At 42.8% G+C, this 19359-nt stretch overlaps 2 protein-coding genes across 11 annotated transcripts in view; one reads left to right on the top strand and one right to left on the bottom strand.

Annotated features, from left to right (window-relative positions):
• Positions 1 to 16426, bottom strand: part of arid4b (AT-rich interaction domain 4B) — a 152778-nt gene extending 136352 nt beyond the window's left edge. For 2 of the 3 annotated variants that reach the window (XM_063039617.1, XM_063039624.1), the window contains exons 1-2: positions 16202 to 16426; positions 15269 to 15328 (exon numbers count right to left, since the gene is read on the bottom strand). In XM_063039617.1, coding sequence (XP_062895687.1) covers positions 15269 to 15274 — 6 coding nt within the window. In that variant the 5' untranslated portion in view covers positions 15275 to 15328; positions 16202 to 16426. Of the gene's footprint in view, positions 1 to 15268; positions 15329 to 16119 lie in introns of all 3 variants that reach the window. The other variant, XM_063039623.1, reaches the window with a different exon arrangement.
• A 242-nt stretch (positions 16427 to 16668) lies between these two features.
• ggps1 (geranylgeranyl diphosphate synthase 1) overlaps positions 16669 to 19359 on the top strand; it is an 89230-nt gene continuing 86539 nt past the window's right edge. For 7 of the 8 annotated variants that reach the window (XM_063039672.1, XM_063039679.1, XM_063039625.1 and 4 more), the window contains exon 1: positions 16932 to 17061. Coding sequence is in view for 1 of the 8 variants with exons in the window: in XM_063039633.1 (XP_062895703.1) it covers positions 17020 to 17061 (42 nt within the window). In the remaining 7 variants the exon portion in view is untranslated. Of the gene's footprint in view, positions 16786 to 16931; positions 17062 to 19359 lie in introns of those variants that run through there. The other variant, XM_063039633.1, reaches the window with a different exon arrangement.

The raw sequence follows: 19359 nt of genomic DNA, 5'->3' as shown, positions 1-19359 counted from the left end.
AAGCAACAGGTAAGAAAGAAAAATTGCAGTGTTAAATTCCATTGGCAACTCCTCAGTAAATGAAGCTGCCCATGCTTGCATGTACCAACACTTTGACATGCAGCAGGGGTTAATGGTGACCAGCAACCTCTGTGGCACCAACCGAAGTGCAACGTAAAGGCCATCTCCAACAAGCATGTGTAATCTCCCTCAACTCTAATGGTATTGACATCAGAATTCCCCATATTCACATCTAAGGGAATGCCAAAAATGGAATTGTATCAGGAACACCCATATAAATACTGTGGCTACAAGAGCACATCAGACACTCTGTATCGAATGGTGAGCAGGTTCTCCCTAATTTTTCCTATCAACCCTTCAACGCACAAGTCATCATGGAAAGCTTTCCATTGCTACAAATGAGTGGAGATCCAACAAAACTCAAAAAGCTACCAAGGATAGAACTAACTACAGAAGTTAGTTTGTGTGTTAGGTGATAAGTCGAACCGCCTTAACCTTATAGTCATAGTCATAGCCATACTTTATTGATCCCGGGGGAAATTAGTTTTCGTTACAGTTGCACCATAAATAATATAGTAATAGAACCATAAATAGTTAAATAGTAATATGTAAATTATGCCAGTAAATTATGAAATAAGTCCAGGACCAGCCTATCGGCTCAGGGTGTCTGACCCTCCAAGGGAGGAGTCGTAAAGTTTGATGGCCACAGGCAGGAATGACTTCCTATGACTCTCTGTGTTGCATCTCGGTGGAATGAGTCTCTGGCTGAATGTACTCCTGTGCCCACCCAGTACATTATGTAGTGGATGGGCGACATTGACCAAGATGGCATGCCACAGCATCCTCTTTTCAGACACCAGCGTCAGAGAGTCCAGTTCCATCCCCACATCACTGGCCTTACGAATGAGTTTGTTGATTCTGTTGGTGTCTGCCACCCTCAGCCTGCTGCCCCAGCACACAATAGCAAACATGATAGCACTGGCCACCACAGACTCATAGAACATCCTCAGCATCGTCCAGCAGATGTTAAAGGACCTCAGTCTCCTCAGGAAATAGAGACGGCTCTGACCCTTCTTGTAGACAGCCTCAGTGTTCTTTGACCAGTCCAATTTATTGTCAATTCGTATCCCCAGGTATTTGTAATCCTCCACCATGTCCACACTGACCCCTTGGATGGAAACAGGGGTCACTGGTACCTTAGCTGTCCTCAGATCTACCACCAGCTCCTTAGCCTTTTTCACATTAAGCTGCAGATAATTCTGCTCACACCATGTGACAAAGTTTCCTACCGTAGCCCTGTACTCAACCTCATCTCCCTTGCTGATGCATCCAACTATGGCAGTCATCCAAAAATTTCTGAAGATGACCAGACTCTGTGCAGTAGTTGAAGTCCGAGGTGTAACTGCTGAAGAGAAAGGGAGACAAGACAGTCCCGTGAGGAGCCCCAGTGCTGCTGATCACTCTGTCGGACACACAGTGTTGCAAGCACACGTACTGTGGTCTGCCAGTCAGGTAATCAAGAATCCATGACACCAGGGGAGCATCCACCTGCATCGCTGTCAGCTTCTCCCCCAGTAGAGCAGGGCGGATGGTGTTGAACGCACTGGAGAAGTCAAAAAACATGACCCTCACAGCGCTCGCTGGCTTGTCCAGGTGGGCATAGACACGGTTCAGCAGGTAGACGATGGCATCCTCAACTCCTACTCGGGGCTGGTAGGCGAACTGGAGGGGGTCTAAGTGTGGCCTGACCAGAGGCCGGAGCAGCTCCAGAACAAGTCTCTCCAGGGTCTTCATGATGTGGGAAGCCAATGCCACCGGTCTGTAGTCATTGAGGCCGCTGGCGAGCCCTCCTAGCAATTGCATCTGATAGCTGGACCCAGGACAGGTCATCCATATATTTAAAGATTAGCTTTATTTGTCACATGTACTGTATATCGAAACAAAGTGAAACACGTCGTTTGCATCAAATCAACAAGCATCGGACTAGGTGGCCCACAAGTGTTACCATGCTTCTGCTGTCAACATAGAATAGAAATGTAGAAATGAAACATGGAAACATAGAAAATAGGTGCAGAAGTAGGCCATTCGGCCCTTCGAGCCTGCACTGCCATTCATGGTACGGTCATGGCTGATCATCCAACTCAGAACCCTATACTTGCCTTCTCTCCATACCCCCTGATCCCTTTAGTCACAAGGACCATATCTAACTCCCTCTTAAATATAGCCAATGAACTGGCCTCAACTGTTTCCTGTGGCAGAGAATTCCACAGATTCACCACTCTCTGTGTGAAGAAGTTTTTCCTAATCTCAGTCCTAAAAGGCTTCCCCTTTATCCTCAAACTGTGGCCCCTCGTTCTGGACTTCCCCAACATCGGGAACAATCCTCCTGCATCTAGCCTGTCCAATCCCTTTAGGACTTTACACGTTTCAATAAGATCCACCCCCTCAATCTTCTAAATTCCAACAAGTATAAGCCTAGTCGATCCAGTCATTCATCATATGAAAGTCCTGCCATCCCAGGAATCAATCTGGTGAACCTTCTTTGTACCCTCTCTATGGCAAGAATATCTTTCCTCAGATTAGGGGACCAAAACTGCACACAATACTCCAGGTGTGGTCTCACCAAGGCCTTGTACAACTGCAGTAGTACCTCCCTGCTCCTGTACTCGAATCCTCTTGCTATGAATGCCAGCATACCATTCGCCTTTTTCACTGCCTGCTGTACCTGCATGCCCACTTTTAATGACTGGTATACAACGACACCCAGGTCTCGTTGCACCTCCCCTTTTCCTAATCGGCCACCATTCAGATAATAATCAGTTTTCCTGTTTGCCCACAACTTACCAACCTGTACGTCTTCAGAATGTGGGAGGAAAACGAAGCACCTGGAGGAAACCCAGTATGTGCAAACCCGGAATGTGCAAACTCCTTACAGATAGCACCGACAATTGAACCCTGATGGCTGGCCCTGTAAAGCATTACGCCAGCCACTACACTGGCACATGTTAACGAACAGGGATGTAAAGCTGCTCTCTCCACAGCCAGTCCCCCAATGTAGACTGCAGCAGTTTATCTTGCTTCCCCTTTCTGAAGTCAACAATCAGCTTATTAGTTTTATTGGTGCTGAGCAAGAGGTGGCTGATGCAGCACCACTAAACCAGTTTAAAACTTTCAGGGACTTGCCTGACAATAGTATTGGAGTATTGTCCACAGAAAGTCTGCAGCAGGGCAAGGTGCTCACCACAACCTGGTCATGGGCAATAAATGCTACCTTCCCACGCAACACACAGATCCTAAACATTGACTAGGTTTTAAAAAATCTCCCCTTAAACTAGAATTTGTTCTGTTTTAGCCATTTTCACCTTTTCATGTATCTCTCACACACACACATACACACAGACCACCTAGAAGCTGGAGTCTTTAGGGAGCTATAATATTTTCCAACAAAACCTTTTCAAACACACATTCATGAAAAATTACTATAAAAGTTAAGAAAATTGATTTCTCCAACTTCTGGAAATCTTTCTTCCTCCCCTCCTTTCTTTTCCCATTCCCCATTCTGGCTCCTCTTTTACTCCTTCACTTCTCACCTGGCCATCACCTCCCTTTGGATTTCCAGCAACTGCTAACATACTTTATACTTTATTGTCGCCAAACAATTGATACTAGAACGTACAATAATCACAGCGATATTTGATTTTGCGCTTCCCGCTCCCTAGATTACAAATCGACAGTAAATATTAAAAATTTAAATTGTAAATCATAAATAGAAAATAGAAAAATGGAAAGTAAGGTGATGCAAAAAAACCGAGAGGCAGGTCCGGATATTTGGAGGGTACGGCCCAGATCCGGGTCAGGATCCGTTCAGCAGTCTTATCACAGTTGGAAAGAAGCTGTTCCCAAATCTGGCCATACGAGTCTTCAAGCTCCTGAGCCTTCTCCCGGAGGGAAGAGGGATGAAAAGTGTGTTGGCTGGGTGGGTCATGTCCTTGATTATCCTGGCAGCACTGCTCCGGCAGCGTGCGGTGTAAAGTGAGTCCAAGGACGGAAGATCGGTTTGTGTGATGTGCTGGGCTGTGTTCACGATCTTCTGCAGCTTCTTCCGGGCTTGGACAGGACAACTTCCATACCAGGTTGTGATGCACCCTAGAAGAATGCTTTCTACGGTGCATCTATAAAAATTAGTGAGGGTTTTAGGGGACAGGCCAAATTTCTTTAGTTTTCTCAGGAAGTGAAGGCACTGCTGGGCCTTCTTGGCAGTGGACTCTGCTTGGTTGTGATATTGACCCCGAGGAACTTAAAGCTTTTGATCTGTTCCACTTGCGCACCACCAATGTAAATTGGGTCGTGTGGTCTGCTACTCCTTTTTAAGTCAACAACCAATTCCTTCGTCTTGCTGACGTTGAGCAACACACACATTTTGTGCGTGTTACTGAATGCAGTTAATTCTGGTATTGTAGGATATGCCCACATCCCAAGAAAATTTGGGCAGTTTTACAGTACAGGGAACGTGGTTTATTTCCTGCTGCCACCAGTAAGGAGTTTGCATGTTCGCCTTGTGTCTGGCAGGTTTCCTCTAGGTGCTCTGGTTTTCTTCCACAGTCCAAAGACGTACAGGTTGGTAGGTTAATTGATCATTGTTAACTAATTAGACTAGGGTTAAATCGGGGAATTGCTGGGCAGAGCACTTCAAAAGGCTGGAAGCGCCTATTCTGTGCTATACTGTACCTCAATAAATAAATAAATAGATAAAATAAGGTTTTTTAAAAAATCTTGTTTTAAAGCTACAGTTTGTTATAGATTAGCAGTTTTCATCTATTCACATATCAGGAACAACATGCACAAGTTGGAGTCTTTACAGAGCTTTCAATGTTTTCCAATTTATACCTTTTCAAACACACATTGATGAAAAACTACAAAGTAATGACAGGCATCCTGGACAAATTACTTGACATTTGGTGACTAATTTGATTACAATGAAATTTAGAAGTAAATCTACTAAGCTCAACAAGTTACTTATTTGGTTGACAAGGTAATCAGGTGTCACTCCCAAAATCTCATTTTGACTTCAGCCAACAATAGGACATATTGTGATACATGTTGAAAGAACTGCACTACAATGAGCACCATCTCCTGATAGAGAACAGACAATCAGCATGGTTAAAGAACAAGAACATTCTGAGGTTTATCAGTTTCACATCATTAGTTCAGACTCAGAATCAGGTTTATTGTCATTGACATGTGTCATGAAAGCAGTACAGTGCAAAAAGAGAAAAAATAGTTAAGTAGTATTCATGGATTGTTGAAAAACTTGATGGCGGAGGGAAATCTGAATGCTCAGTTGCAATCAAATGGATTGTCTTTAACAATTCTCCCATATTCTCAAAGGTCAAACTTTTTTATAACTTGTACAAATGACCTTGATGAAGAGACTGAAGCCATGGTTGCTAAATAACACAAAGTTATGAAAAGGACACAAAAGGAGGCCATGTAGATTAATCAAATAGGCACAAATGTGGAGTATAATATGGGAAAATGTGAAACTGTCCATTTTTGGCAGGAAAAATCTACACAAATTAAAATCCAAATGGTGAAAGATTGCAGAGCTGGAGGTGCAAAAGACTGGCATCCAGGTACTGGAAGTAATTATTGCCACGGAAACAAAATACAAAAGCTATGCATCATTTAAATAAATAAAAAGCGTTGATGAAACTACATCTGGGTGAATACATAATGTTCTCTTCGTTTAAGAATATTTATGCATCAGATGCAGTTCAGTGAAAGTTTACACAAGACAAAAAAAAATAAAAACAGGTGTAGTCTGCTGGCCTTTTGAGTCCGTCTGTGATTAAGGCTGATCTTCTATCTCTGTAAACACAAGAGATTCTGCAGATGGTAGAAATATTGAGCAACACAAAAAAAGTGCTGGAGGAACTCAGCAAATCAGACAGCATCTATGGAGGGGAATTAACAGTTGATGTTCTGGGAGAGACCTTTCATTAAAATGTTGAGCTTTTATTTTATTTCAGTGAGCCTTCAGAATACCCCAATGAAGAGGACTACCTTCCGAGTGGTGAAATTTCTCCTTTCATAGCTGTCTAAATCTCAGACCCTTATTTGGAAACTGTGTCCCTGTCCCTAACTCATCCACAAGAAATATCCTCTGTGCATTCATCCCTGTAAATGCAATATGTTGCAATGAGATCTCCTCTCATCCTTCTGAAGTGAAGAAAATACAGTCTACTCAATTTCTTCTCATACAACAAACCAATCCCTTTCCTGGAACTAGTCTAGTGCTGTACTCCTTTATGGTAAGTAGGTAAGCAGATCAAAACAGAGCAATATTCCAGATGCAGACTCACCAAGACATAATACAAATGCAGTAAGATTTCCTTATGTCTGCATTCAAATCCTCTTGTAATGAGGGCTAACGTGCCATTTGCCTAGATGCTGTTGCTACATGTTGGCTGTCAGTGACTTGTGTAAAAGCATATCCTGGTATACAAGAACATCATTATCAAGTGAATGACCTCACATTCTTCCACCCCACCATATATTCCATCAACCATGTTTTCTCCAACTCACTCAAGAAGTCTATTTAATGGAATTGGTTTATTCTTGTCATATGTACAGTTGCATCACTATCTGGTACGGAGGCACCTGTGCACAGGATCGGAAAAAGCTGCAAGGGTTGTAGACTCCATCACAGGAACGAGCCTCCACACCATTGAGGACATCTCAAAAGATGATACCTCAAGAAGGTGGCATCTATCATGTGGCACATGCCCTCTTCTCATTACTACCATCACAGAGGAGGAACAGGAGCCTGAAAACACACACTCAATATTTTAGGAACAGCGTCTTCCCCTTCACTGTTAGATTTCTGAAACCCAGCTTTGTACTCTCTTTTTGTACTATATATTATTGTAACTTATAGTAAATTTATGCATGCACTGTAGTGTTGCTGCAAAACAATATATTTTAAGACACATATCAGTGGTAATAAACCTGAATCTGAGATATGGTGAAAAGCCTTGCAGACAAATCATTCTGTACACAAGCAGTGGGAGGAAAAGCAGAATGTAAAATATAGTGCAATAGTTATCAAGTGCAATGCAAGTAGACAATTTAAGTCCGACCTCTATACTTTTATGTCCTACATTCAGAGTTTGCTCTTTCTTCAAGACTCAAAATCCCACCAAGATTAGTAGTGTCAGCAAGCTTGGAAATATGACACTTAGCCCCTCCAGTCAAATCCTTGCAGTGGACTGTAGAAAACTGGGGGATAGTTGTACACTATGCTACTGGTCAAAGCCTGCTAATGCAAAAATCATTGATTAAAGAGTATCTTTATTTGTGACATGAAGGTTGAAAGACAGTGAAATGCATAGTTTGCATCAAATCAAATAGGATGTGCTGGAAGCAGTCACAAGTATCAACTTGCTTCCAGCCCAACATATCATAAACACAACTTAAAAATTGGTCAAACAAGCTTGTAACAACTGAAGTCTAATAAAGTGAGAGAGGACATTATTAAAACAGGACAGACACAGAAGGCTCTCAACTGGGTGGACGTAAAGAAGTTATTTCCTCTTGTCTGAGGATCTAGAATTAAGTAGTCACTAATTAAAAGTGAATCTTCATCTATTTTAAAAAGTTGAGATAATTTAGTTTTCTTTCTCAGAGGATCATAAGGCTTTGAAACTCTCGTCTTCAAAGCATAGTGGAAGCAGCCTTGGACCATTTTCAAGGTACAAGTTGACAGATGCTTGATATGCAAAGGAGGGCAGTGAAAGGTTATTTCTAGCAGATTGTAAACAGAACTAAATTACAATCCGATTAGCCATAATTTCATTTAATAGAAGAGTAGGCATGAGAGGGCCAAATAACTGAATCCTGTCCCTAATTTGTATGTTTACAAGTAAAATCAATTTCATAGAAACTCTCTAGTTTCTTATCCGTAACCACACAAACTTAACATGAAGAACTAACTAGTAAAGTAACTAGGATTAATCTTCAGTGTACATGATCAATTAACAAATATTATGTTCAACACACCTCATTGCTGCATTAATCAGTCCAGAATTTGCCTCACTCATTAGTGCAGAGTGCATGCAAGGTTTGAAGCCAGAGCAGGGGGTCTGAAGTAGGGCTGGGGTGCACACTGTGGGCAATGCATACGGCATTCATACGGTCCATTTCAGAGGACCTGTCCTGGGTCCACTTTGTAGGTGCCTCAACAAAGAAAGCTCGGCACAGTCTCTACTTTCTTCGAAGTTTGTGAAGATTTGGTATGCAGACATCCCACCCTGCAAAAACTCATTTCAGGGAGGTAGCACCATCAATTTGTGGGAGACTCCCGGAACTTCCGGGAGTGGTGGGATGTCTGCAACAGAGTAGCCCCTTAGCAGCTAGCCAGCTACTTTAAATAACGTTAGCTATGCTAATGAACGAATGACAACTGTTAAACTCACCTCAACATGTCTTTTACAGTCTTAATTCACCATAGGCAACAGAAAAGTCACTGTTGCAAACAGCACAGCGAGGAACACTGTCATTATTTTGACCCCTATTAGGCAGGTGTACACTTTAGGGTAGTCTGGGGTGACATACGTTTTATACTTTCTTTTTTTGGAACACTCTGCCATGGCGCACTCTCGCTTTCTCTCTCGCTCGCGCTCTCGCTTGCTCTCTCTCTCTCTCTCGCTCGTTCTCAAAAAATTGATTTCTGTGATATTGTATATAATTTGCAGGCATCAGGGAGCCACTATTAATATGTGGGGGACTCCCGGAACTTCCGGGAGAGGTGGAATGTCTGGGTATGACATCTAAAACTTTAACTAACTTCTATAGATGTGCACGAGAGATGAAATTGAGTGGTTCCATCACAGCCTGGTACGGAAACACTAATGCCTTTGAATGGAAAATCCTACAGAAAGTAGCAGATACAGCTTAGTCCATCACAAGTAAAGCCTTCCCCACCATTGAGCACATTGACATCAAACACTGTTGTGAGAAAGCAGCACCTATCACCAGAGGACCCGCACTATGTAGGCACTGCTCTGTTCTTGCTGCTGCCATCAGGAAGGAGGTACAGGAGCCTCAGGACTCACACCACCAGGTTCAGGAACAGTTATTATCCCTCAACCATCAACCCCTTGAACCAAAGGGGTAACTTCACTTACCCCAACACTGACTTATTCCCACAACCTAAAGATTCACTTTCAAGGACTCTTCACCTCATCTTCTTGATAAGTGTTGCTTATTTATTATCATTTTGCGTTTTTTTTCCCTTTCTTTGTATTTACTGTGTAGGCTTGCAAGAAAATGAATCTCAGGGTTGTATAGGATGACATATATGTACTTTAAATTTCTTTGAAGCCAGAGCTGTGGTCTGGAACACCACAGACCAAGAAACATGAACCAGGTCTGCAGTGGGAGCTGCTTGTATTTTTCCTGCTCTCTACATTCACTGGAAATGTTATTATACTACAGGCTATTCCCAGATAACAGGTTCTGGTTTTTACAAATGCCCATAAGTTGACTTTGTAAGTTGGAAAATGGTTTCAAAAGCACTAAGACTGATTGAAAAAAAAATTACTTAACGCAACACACACAAAATGCTGCAGGAACTCAGCACATCAGGAGGTATCTATGAAGAAGAATAACCAGTCGATGCTTTAGGGCAAGACTCTTCATCAAGACTGGAAAGGGAGCAGATGCCAGGCTTCCGTAGGGTCTTTGCCCAAGATATTCCTCTCCTTAAATACTGCCTGATCTGCTGAGTTCTTCCAGCATTTTGTGTGTGTTGTTCTGGATTCCCAGCATCTACAGAATTTCTTGTGTTTAAGGGTAATTAATTACTAAGTATGAAGAAAGGGGAAACCAATATACAAATGTCACCCATCTGATTTATTAAATCTATAATAGATGGCAGGCCAGTTGTATGTATAGTTATCCATAACCCAGGAGAATCGGGTCGAGTGGGATAATAATTCAGCCATGATGGAATGGTGAGGCAGACACAATGGGCCAAAAAGCCGTACTCTGGGACCGAAATCTTGAGGTTTGGGATGATGGAGAGCAACACTGAAAACTGCTAGTCCAGCCCTATCAAAGTCCCAAGCGCACAAGATTATCAGAGCTTTACTGTCTTAGAACACTTACCTCAGAGCAAAGACTGCAAATACCATCCCAGACATCTGAACACAAATTTTATTCAAGTTCTCTACACAAATTCTATTTCAAATCAAGAAATAGTCTTAGGTGGGATGTTAGTTATAACTTGTCACCTCATGTAGATATAAAGGCTAGTTAACATAGATCATGGATAAACACAAAAGATTCTGTAGATGCCAGCAATCTTGAACAGCCCACACTAAATGCTGGTGGAACTCAGCAAGTCAGGCAACATCTATGGAGGGGAATAAACAGATAACATTTCAGGATGAGACCCTGAAATCAGGACCTGTATTGTACACCATGCATCTTCTTGGATTAAGTCGCACACAAACTAGTTGTTACAGAACCTACACTTCACTTCCTGAGGTGTGTCAGCAATGGAAGACAATGAGTAGTGTGGATCCAATATCTTAATTTGGGTTCTGCTCTCGCCCATCAAATTCTCTGGAAACTTGTATCAGAAGCCTTACTGGACAGTGCAGGAACTGAAAGCATTCTGGTGTTGCAGATAGGTGACTCATGTGGCTCTCAAATGAAAAGCTGAATACAAAAGGAACTTTATATCAAAGAGACAATATTTTGCGACATCATAAAAATCATTTCCTTAAAATAAAAGATTCACATTGCCCATTCACCGGAATTTATTATCCACTTTAACATATATGAGATGTTAAAATATTTGAGATGACAGCTTAAAACATTTCTTTGCGTCCTGTAGTGGGGTTGTATGTCTGACTGTACACCTTTACTATTGCGAGCTTGACGATCAATAAGACAAAGCTCAGAACCTGTAAAAAACAAATTTCATTTCTACAGTGTATTTTCTGACCTCAGACAACCTCATCCACTGCAGTGCCTTTGAAGTGTACTTACTGTTGTGATGTAAGCAGCATGACTTTCAATCCCTACTTACAACTAATGTAATAACGACAGATTTTGTTGAATTACAGTTCCTACGACACCGGGAATAGTTCCCGCAGCTCCGAAGCATCATGGGGTATTTGACAGCCACCAAAAACTGCAGCAGGAACCTGCAGTTGCTAGAAATTCTGAGTAATACACCAAGTGCTAGAGGAACTCAGCAGTGTAGACAACATCTACGGAAAGGAATAGAGAGTCGACATTTCGGGGTGAGACCTCCAAAACTCTGTATTCCTCTGCATATATTATGCCTGACCTGGAGCATTTTATGAGCAGAGATCTCAAGTTTGATATAGTAGAATAATGACGACTCAGTAACTCCTCTGCCACTCCTACCCAGACTGGCTCATGTGTAACAACGAGCAGAATGAGATACCAAAAGCAATATCATTAATTGAACATGGCTTGAATAAAGTGGTTGCAAGTCAGTGCTCAGAAAAGAACTGATTGGTGACAAGTGCCAATGACTCCAACATTCTACGCAAAAATATAAAAGCACACCGGAATGTTCTAAGAACGATCAAACTAGATTTTTTGCTAAAACTCAGAATTGAAAGTTCAATTGAACAAGTCACTGCTAACAGATTGGCTTTAGTACAATATCAGTGCAGCCAAAAACATGACTGTATAATTGGCCCTCTTAAACAGAGAATAGAAACTTGACAAGTAGTGGAACTGAATCATCTGAATGATCAATTCCCTAATAATACTTTCTATTACAAAACTAAGCAGTCCAGAAGCCAGTATTCTCCATGAGTCTTCCTCAAACATGAAAACCTGTCCTGAGCATAAGTCCATTGTTTAAAACCTGTTTAAAGACACCTGAAAGAAGCAAAAAAGACTGCCAGCATATTAGTGTATTTCTGTATGCCCATGCTGTTCTGTTGCTGTAGTTAATCCACTTCAAGGTTTGATGTGCCATGCTCTTCTATACACCACTATTGTAATGTGTGGTTATCTGAGTTACTGTCACCTTCCTGTCAGCTTGAACCAGCCTGGCCATTCTTCTCTGACCTCTGTCATTAACAATGCACTTTCGGCCACTGAGCTGCTCACTGGATTTTTTTTTTTCTTTTTCACACCATTCTCCGTAAACTCGAGAGACTTGTGTGTGAAAACCCCAAGAGATCAGCAGTTTCTGAGATACTCAAACCACCCCATCTGGCACCAACAATCATTCCACAGTCAAAGTCACTTAGACCATATTTCTTCCCCATTGTGATCTGAACAACAACTTTTGATCATGTCTGCATGCTTTTGTGCATTTAGTTGCTGCCACGTGGTTGGCTGATTAGACATTTGCATTAGTGAGCAAGTGTGCGTAATAAATTGGCCATGAGTATACATCTAAATTATTGTTCTTCTCTTTTGGGTATATTTCTCATTCCACTTGCTGAAGTCTCCTTGTGACTATACATTGTAAACAACAAATTATTTAAATAATACAAAAGCTCAAATAGAGCAGTATGCTTTTAAGAGCACCTTAAAAGAGAATAGAACCATTTAGGAAATGAATAATTGAGCCTTGGGGCAAAATACGATGCAGCAGAACTGGCAGAATTAGACAATTCATAGGCAGGGTTTAAGGCTGGAACAGGTCACAAAGAAATGCTTTAAGCCAAAAGAGATGCTTGAAGTATTTTTGCAGTATGACATTGCCAGAACCAGGATGAGGAGTGAATGGAAACAGAGGCAAGTGTGATGACTATGTGACTGAGTTTTGTTTTCTCTCATGCTTAAAGGGGTAGGCTCTCAGCCTGAAACATCAACTATTTGTTCCCCTGCATAGACGCCAGGTTCTTGCAGCATTTTGAGCGTTTTGTGCTGGATTTCCAGCATCTGCAGGATGCCGTGTTTAAGATCAGTTAAATCACTTAGATAGAGAATGACTAACACAACAATTCAAAGTGCTGGAGGAACTCAGTAGGTCAGGCAGCATCTATGCAAAAGAGTACAGTCAACGTTTCGGGATTTTTAAATCTACTCTTTTTTTCCTCCAGTCCCGCTCAAATGCCTTGGCCTAAAATGTTAACTGTACTCTCTTCCATAAATGCTGCCATGCCTGCCGAGTTCCTTCAGCATTCTGTGTGTTACTAATGTATAGTCACTGCTATAATGGAGGGAGGAGAAGATGGCGGCATGACACAGCGCACGCGGCTATTCCGAATTGATATCGTATCTGTGAAGTAGGAAGCCGTGCACAATTCTGATTTGATAGAGACAGACGTGAAGAAGCACAGAGGAACATCTGGAGAAACTTCAGAAATGCCTGCTTCACTGCCGCTGCTACTGTGCGATCGAGAATCTCCGGAGGGAAGGTCCCAAATCCTTGGCCTTGCCTGTTGCCAGGGCCGGGGTTGAAGCGCTCGGCGCATTGGTGTCCGGGAGCTGGTCAGAGGCTCGGAGTTTTCGGACGGACTGGGAGTTGGACTGTGGTCAGATGCTTCCCGGATGCTGCATCGGCAAGTTTGCGGCACTGGAGGTTTACCGTCTGCATGAGATGACGGGACTTTTGAGAGACTTTGAGACTGTACCATGCCCATGGGTCTGTTCTTATCAAATTACGGTATTGCTTTGCACTGTTGTAACTATATGTTATAATTATGTGATTTTTGTCAGTTTTCCAGTCTTGGTTTGTCATGTGTTTCTGTGATATCATTCTGGAAAAACATTGTATCATTTCTTAATGCATGCATTACTAAATGACAATAAAAGAGGACTGCGTGTCCTCATAATCTAATCTAATCTAATGTAGAAATTGCAGCAGCTCAATTGCACATAATAAAGATCTACAAACATCAATGTGATGGCAACTAATCTGTTATTTTGGTACAGTAGCCCAGAATCTGAGCCTGCAGTTCGGGTCTCATCATCGGCTAGTCCGGTGGTCGATACCAAAGATTAGAGTCTGAAGGTCAATCGAAAGTCCCGAAGTCGAAGGACCATCACAATGTGTGGGTGGTAGAAGGGACTTGGGTTTGCTGTTGTTTTATTATTGGAGTTGTTCTGTGCCAGCAGGCACATCCCGAAGTGTGCTAGTTGTTCACTGCATGTTTCGATGTGATAAATAAATCTGAATCTAACCACCAAATCTTTAGAAAAAAAGAGCACTGGAACTATTAATGGACTTTGAAAACATGTCAACACAGTGCACTCTGACCTTCAAATCATTGTTACCTGTTCTGTTATTAGAAACACCGCTCCCCCCGGTCTGCAGGTCACTGCAGGTGTTTCAGCCAAGGACGACAAACCTCTTATAGGGAATGTGAACAGGAGCTGCTTGATCAGAATCACAGATCCGATTGTAATTATACAGGGCTTGCTTCTCTGCCGTGGGTAAGCGCAGTGTGTTTCATTCAAACCATTGTACAGATCAATTGCCCTCAATTTCCACAAGCCTTCAACTATAAATTTGTGGAGGAGGTTTGAGGAATTCTGTATTGGCCTGCACTGCACCTGATATAAGTAAACAGACAAAGCAGAAGCCGGCTTCAGGAGCTGATTTTAATTTAACACAATAGCCAGGAACTGCATTTTTTTTACCCAGCGCAGCTAAACCGAAACTAACCATGAGTAACCATTTGCAGAATTCAAGTGCTACACTTCGGTTTAGTCCCAGTAGTCTGCCGTTAAAATGCGGTATCTGAAATCCAAGTAAAATTCGACTCGATTTGACTACATTGTTCGCACGACACGACCCAGATTCTCTGCATCGTTTGAAAAGCTTTAGAAAACATATTTTCACGGTATCTTTAAAACACTATCGAGACGTTAATACCGATTCTCGATATGACAACACGTAAACGATTTTTTTTAATCCAAGTATTTTAAAACTACAGTGGTACACGCTGGCTGCAGAAACAAACAAACCAATTCTCGGATCATCCCATCATAAATGCCATTGCTTTACTTCGACGGGCAGTTCAAAGAATAAAACGGTGCCTATGTTACAACGACTGGTCCAGCCATAACGTTGCCGCACTAAAGAAGCAGTTTATATTTGCCGTTGCTTTGTCATGCAGCATACTCCAACTACATCAAACACACATCTGCAGTGGGAAAACCCCAGTGTTACAACACGACACACGAAAAACCCTAATTAAACTACAACACCGGTCGGTTATTTTTTGAGCAACCAGAAAAAAAATGTAACGTTTCCTTTTACCTTCATGTTAATTCGAAATATACCAAATCGGCGCCCGAAGAAAGTCAACTGTCGTTATTCCTAAAGAAAAGGAACACAGACAAAAAATCCATTTGGAAAAAGAACTGATCGACATCTCCTTTCAGGACAGACTCCCACCACCAGCCCCAACCCCCACTCCGAGAATGGCAAGCGAGGCAATGCCACTATAGGATTGTCGGTCGCAAGTGACGATATAATTCCCACATTATCTTCGTCTTCTCCTTTAGACGCGAATGTTACCTTTGCCTGGCACTTATACACAGCAGCGGAAAGAAAAGATGATGAATGGCGGATGGGTTGAAATGCACAGGATCAGGAGGGGTTGTAATCGTGCGGCTGATGCATTTCAATCCCCCCACCCCCTCCACCACTCTCTAGTTATGTCAATGACGCCATTTCAGCCGGATCCCAAAGTTACACACGAACTGCATCAGTGCCAGAGCTCGGGGAAGTGAGACGAGTTAAGAGGGCGAGGAGATGGAGGGTGAGAAGGTGCAAAAGGTCAGGGAAACGAGGAGAGAAAAGGTAAAGAGAGGGTAGACGCGAGTCTTCACAACCACTGGCCACACGTACACAGAGCGGAGCTGGCACGCCACGATCACCATTTAACAGCGAAGCGCTGCTAGACATCCCGCAAACCCCTCTCGCCCGAGCTCAACCTCCCAAAGCACCGACAACGACTTGAGAGAGGGCCGGAGTTGCTCACTCGCCAGGACTGCTCTCGACCACCCCTCCCTTCCCCAACTAGCGCCTTTGAAGAGGAGGTGGGTTGCGGTGATTGACACGGGGAGTCCTCAGAGCCGCCGCGGCTCCTCATTGTTTAAACTTACCCTCACACCCACCCAACCAACAAGCACAACCCTCGCCGAAGAGCGAACGGAGCCACCCTATCCTCGCCCGTCGCTCCCTCACCGAATGTGGAGACTGCAGCAAGAGCGGCAGCGTCGCCTCACAGGCCGGGGCCGCCCGCCCGCTGTCCGACCCGGCTTCTGTTCGGCATTCAAGCCGCGATCGAAGTAGGGGAACGCGACGACCAACTCCTGCTTCCCCGAGCCCCACACGCAGAGGTGGCCCACTATCTGCCGGGACTGACAGAGACACACAGGCCGCTGTTAAAGCGCCAGTCGCCAGCCAAAAGCAAACGAGAGGGGGGGGGTAGAGAATTAAAAAAAACACACACTCGACCCCTCTCAGCAACAAACAACCCTTCCCATTGGCTCACCGTCACACGGCAACCACGGCACTAGAGCGCTCATTGGCCTTTCTCCTCTTTCCCCTGGACCGGACAGCCTGCGCCGCATCGGCGCTGCCGGGAGATGAAGTTCACTCTTCCTCCGACACCACTGAAAAGATAAGAACAAAACTACATATCCCGTTGTTCATGGCGAACGACAGTGGCTTAAAAAATACCGCATGCGCACTAATCAGCTAGGCGATCCTTAAAAAGGGTTACTGCGCAGGCGCAGTGATATTAGGATGGCGTAGATTTGGATGAGGTAAAGTAGGGGGAAATCGTCTGGGGTAAATGGCGTCGTTGTTGTCCTCGTCCTAGGATCAAGTCGCCATTGCTTTTTCGTCTTATTAGGCCTTGTTTGGGGTCGCTCTGAAATAACTGTGACATGTTTTATTTTTCCACGTCAAAAGAAAGAAATAACATTAAGGAGAAAGGGGAGGCGCGAAAGCGGAAGTGGGCAGGCCGTAACCCGGAGGCAGACGGCTCAAGCCGGTCGATGTACGGCGGGTTTTATTGCTGCGTCATCCACGCTTCAACAGTAAGTCTTTGCTGCTCTACTAACATGTTACCCAGGCCACCAAGCAGGTCGGCTTTGCATTTGTATACTGTCCTTTCATTGAAAGAGCGACCCTCTTCTTTCTCTTCCCCCGCCCCCCGTAAGAAATGTGGAAGCAAATTATCATAAAAGATGTTAAAATATGGCCGGATTAAATCTTTCACCCTGGGGTGGCGGTTATGGTTTGGGGCGAAATGTGTTATCTTTGTGTGACCACCTGAAGAGTCAGGCAAATCGGCCTAAGGTCTCTGCAGTGGAGTGACAGTCTTAATTGGAGGATTCTTGAAGAACTTCAGGGTCTGAGCCCCTGTACATTCTGATACATGCTCCTCCCACTTGTTCCTCAGTTCATTCTTTCAGTTGGGCAATGTATTTTCGACTGACGTTCTTGCCACTCGGATTCTTTCTCATCCTTGAAACGTAAACAAATTTTCAGTGCACTAGCTTGCCAATAACGTCTGTTCTGTAAAGAACAAGTTATGAAGGCTGCTTGAGATTTTCACTGTTTCTCCTGCTTCTCAAGTGGTCATCACAGATTTTTCCCTGTATTTTCACCTCACTGGTTCATTTCAATCGCTTCACGTCCGATTTTGTCTTAATCTCCAGAAATCTGCTTGTATTCACAGCTATCAGGGTTTTTTCCACTTGTGTTTGAGACCACTTAGTGGATTGCTATCCCCCAACCCTTTTCATTGCCACTCACTTGAAAAAAGTTACTATTTAATGTTTTAGATTACATTACCAAAATCTCAATTGTATAGCTGTTGTCCTTTCATTAACCATGACACAACTGTGACTCCCAGCTTGCTCAAGCACGATCTTATTACCTTGCCTGTACCTTTGATAACTGTACGGCTAAGGCTGCTGCACCTGGGTGCGGTTGCTGCAATGGTCATTGTTTCTTATCCTTAAAGGATGTGCGGAGGAGAACGTAGGTAATTTTACTTAGGATCGTGGGTGCTTAATGAGGACTGTTAGGCTGGGTACAGCTTCTTCCCCCAGGCTATAACCCTGTATACATTACTTATGATGGCGCTGGTAGCATTATACTGTTGTGTTTTTAACTATATGTAATGTATGCACTTACAGAATTATTATTTAATATTTTATATGCTGTATGTGATTATATATACTGTGTTTTGTGCCTTGGTCCCAGAGGAATGTTGTTTCACTTAGCTGTATACATGCATATGGTTGAATAACATGAACTTGAATTTTATGTGGCTGAATGTCAAAGCATTGTTCTGCTCGTCTCCCAAAAACTTTCAAGTTTTAGCATTGACTGATTTTGGTTGACCTGATTACATACCCTACAGACTCACTTTCAAAGAGTCTACAATGCATATTCTCAGTGCTATTTTATTTGCAGAACTTGCTTTTTGTACATGGGTTGAATTCCATTGTATTTCTTTACTTTGTAAAGAAAATGAATCTCATGGTACTATATGATGTGTACTTCAATAAAAAATTTACTCTAATATTTACTTATCCGAGACTGCAGATTTACTGTGCCATGGACTGTTCTTCGTCAAGTTATGGTATTGTTGCACTGTTGTAATTGTATGTTATAATTATGTGGTTTTGTTAGTTTTTTCAGTCTTGGTCTGTCCTATGTTTTGTGATATCACACCGGCGGAGTATTGTATCATTTCTTAATGCATGTATTACTAAATGACAATAAAAGAGGACTACGTGTCTTCATAATCTAATCTAATCTTATCCTGATGAACCTTAGTATTTCGCTCTTGTTGCACCAGCCTCCCCTTCACTGTTCATTTCGTTGCTTCCCTGACCACCACCCCCCCCCACCAATTCTCAGCACACATGCATCCTTTAAATGTGGTTAACTAAACCATTCTCCTCTACTTTGACATAGTTCACTTGATAGGACTGTACTTGTCTAATTCAGTTTATTTGTAGCCAGTGACTAGGTGCCATTTTGATCTTTGAACTGCTTGTTCACATAATCTGTCGGTACCTTCTATTTGTCATGCCTTTAGGTTTCACTATTCCAACTTGCTGCTCATGTCAAGTGCAGTTAATCCAATTTGAGTACACTCAATTTTGCTCACTTCACTGCTGTCACAACTTAAATTCCAGAATTTTGAGCTGCAACCATTTTTAAAAAAGTTCTTAAATTTATTGACTAAGATATATTCCCCAATATATCTGTGACTCGTGTCAAATTTTGTGTAGAGGTTAGGATGCCATACTATGCTTAAAGCATGTTTTAAATGCAAATAATGTCCTGTTCTCAATTGCTTCTGTTTACTTATTGAA

This window comes from Mobula hypostoma, chromosome 2 (genome assembly GCF_963921235.1).
Source record: "Mobula hypostoma chromosome 2, sMobHyp1.1, whole genome shotgun sequence".
In the NCBI taxonomy this organism is placed as follows: domain Eukaryota; kingdom Metazoa; phylum Chordata; class Chondrichthyes; order Myliobatiformes; family Myliobatidae; genus Mobula; species Mobula hypostoma.
This window is presented reverse-complemented; position numbering and strand designations above follow the sequence as displayed.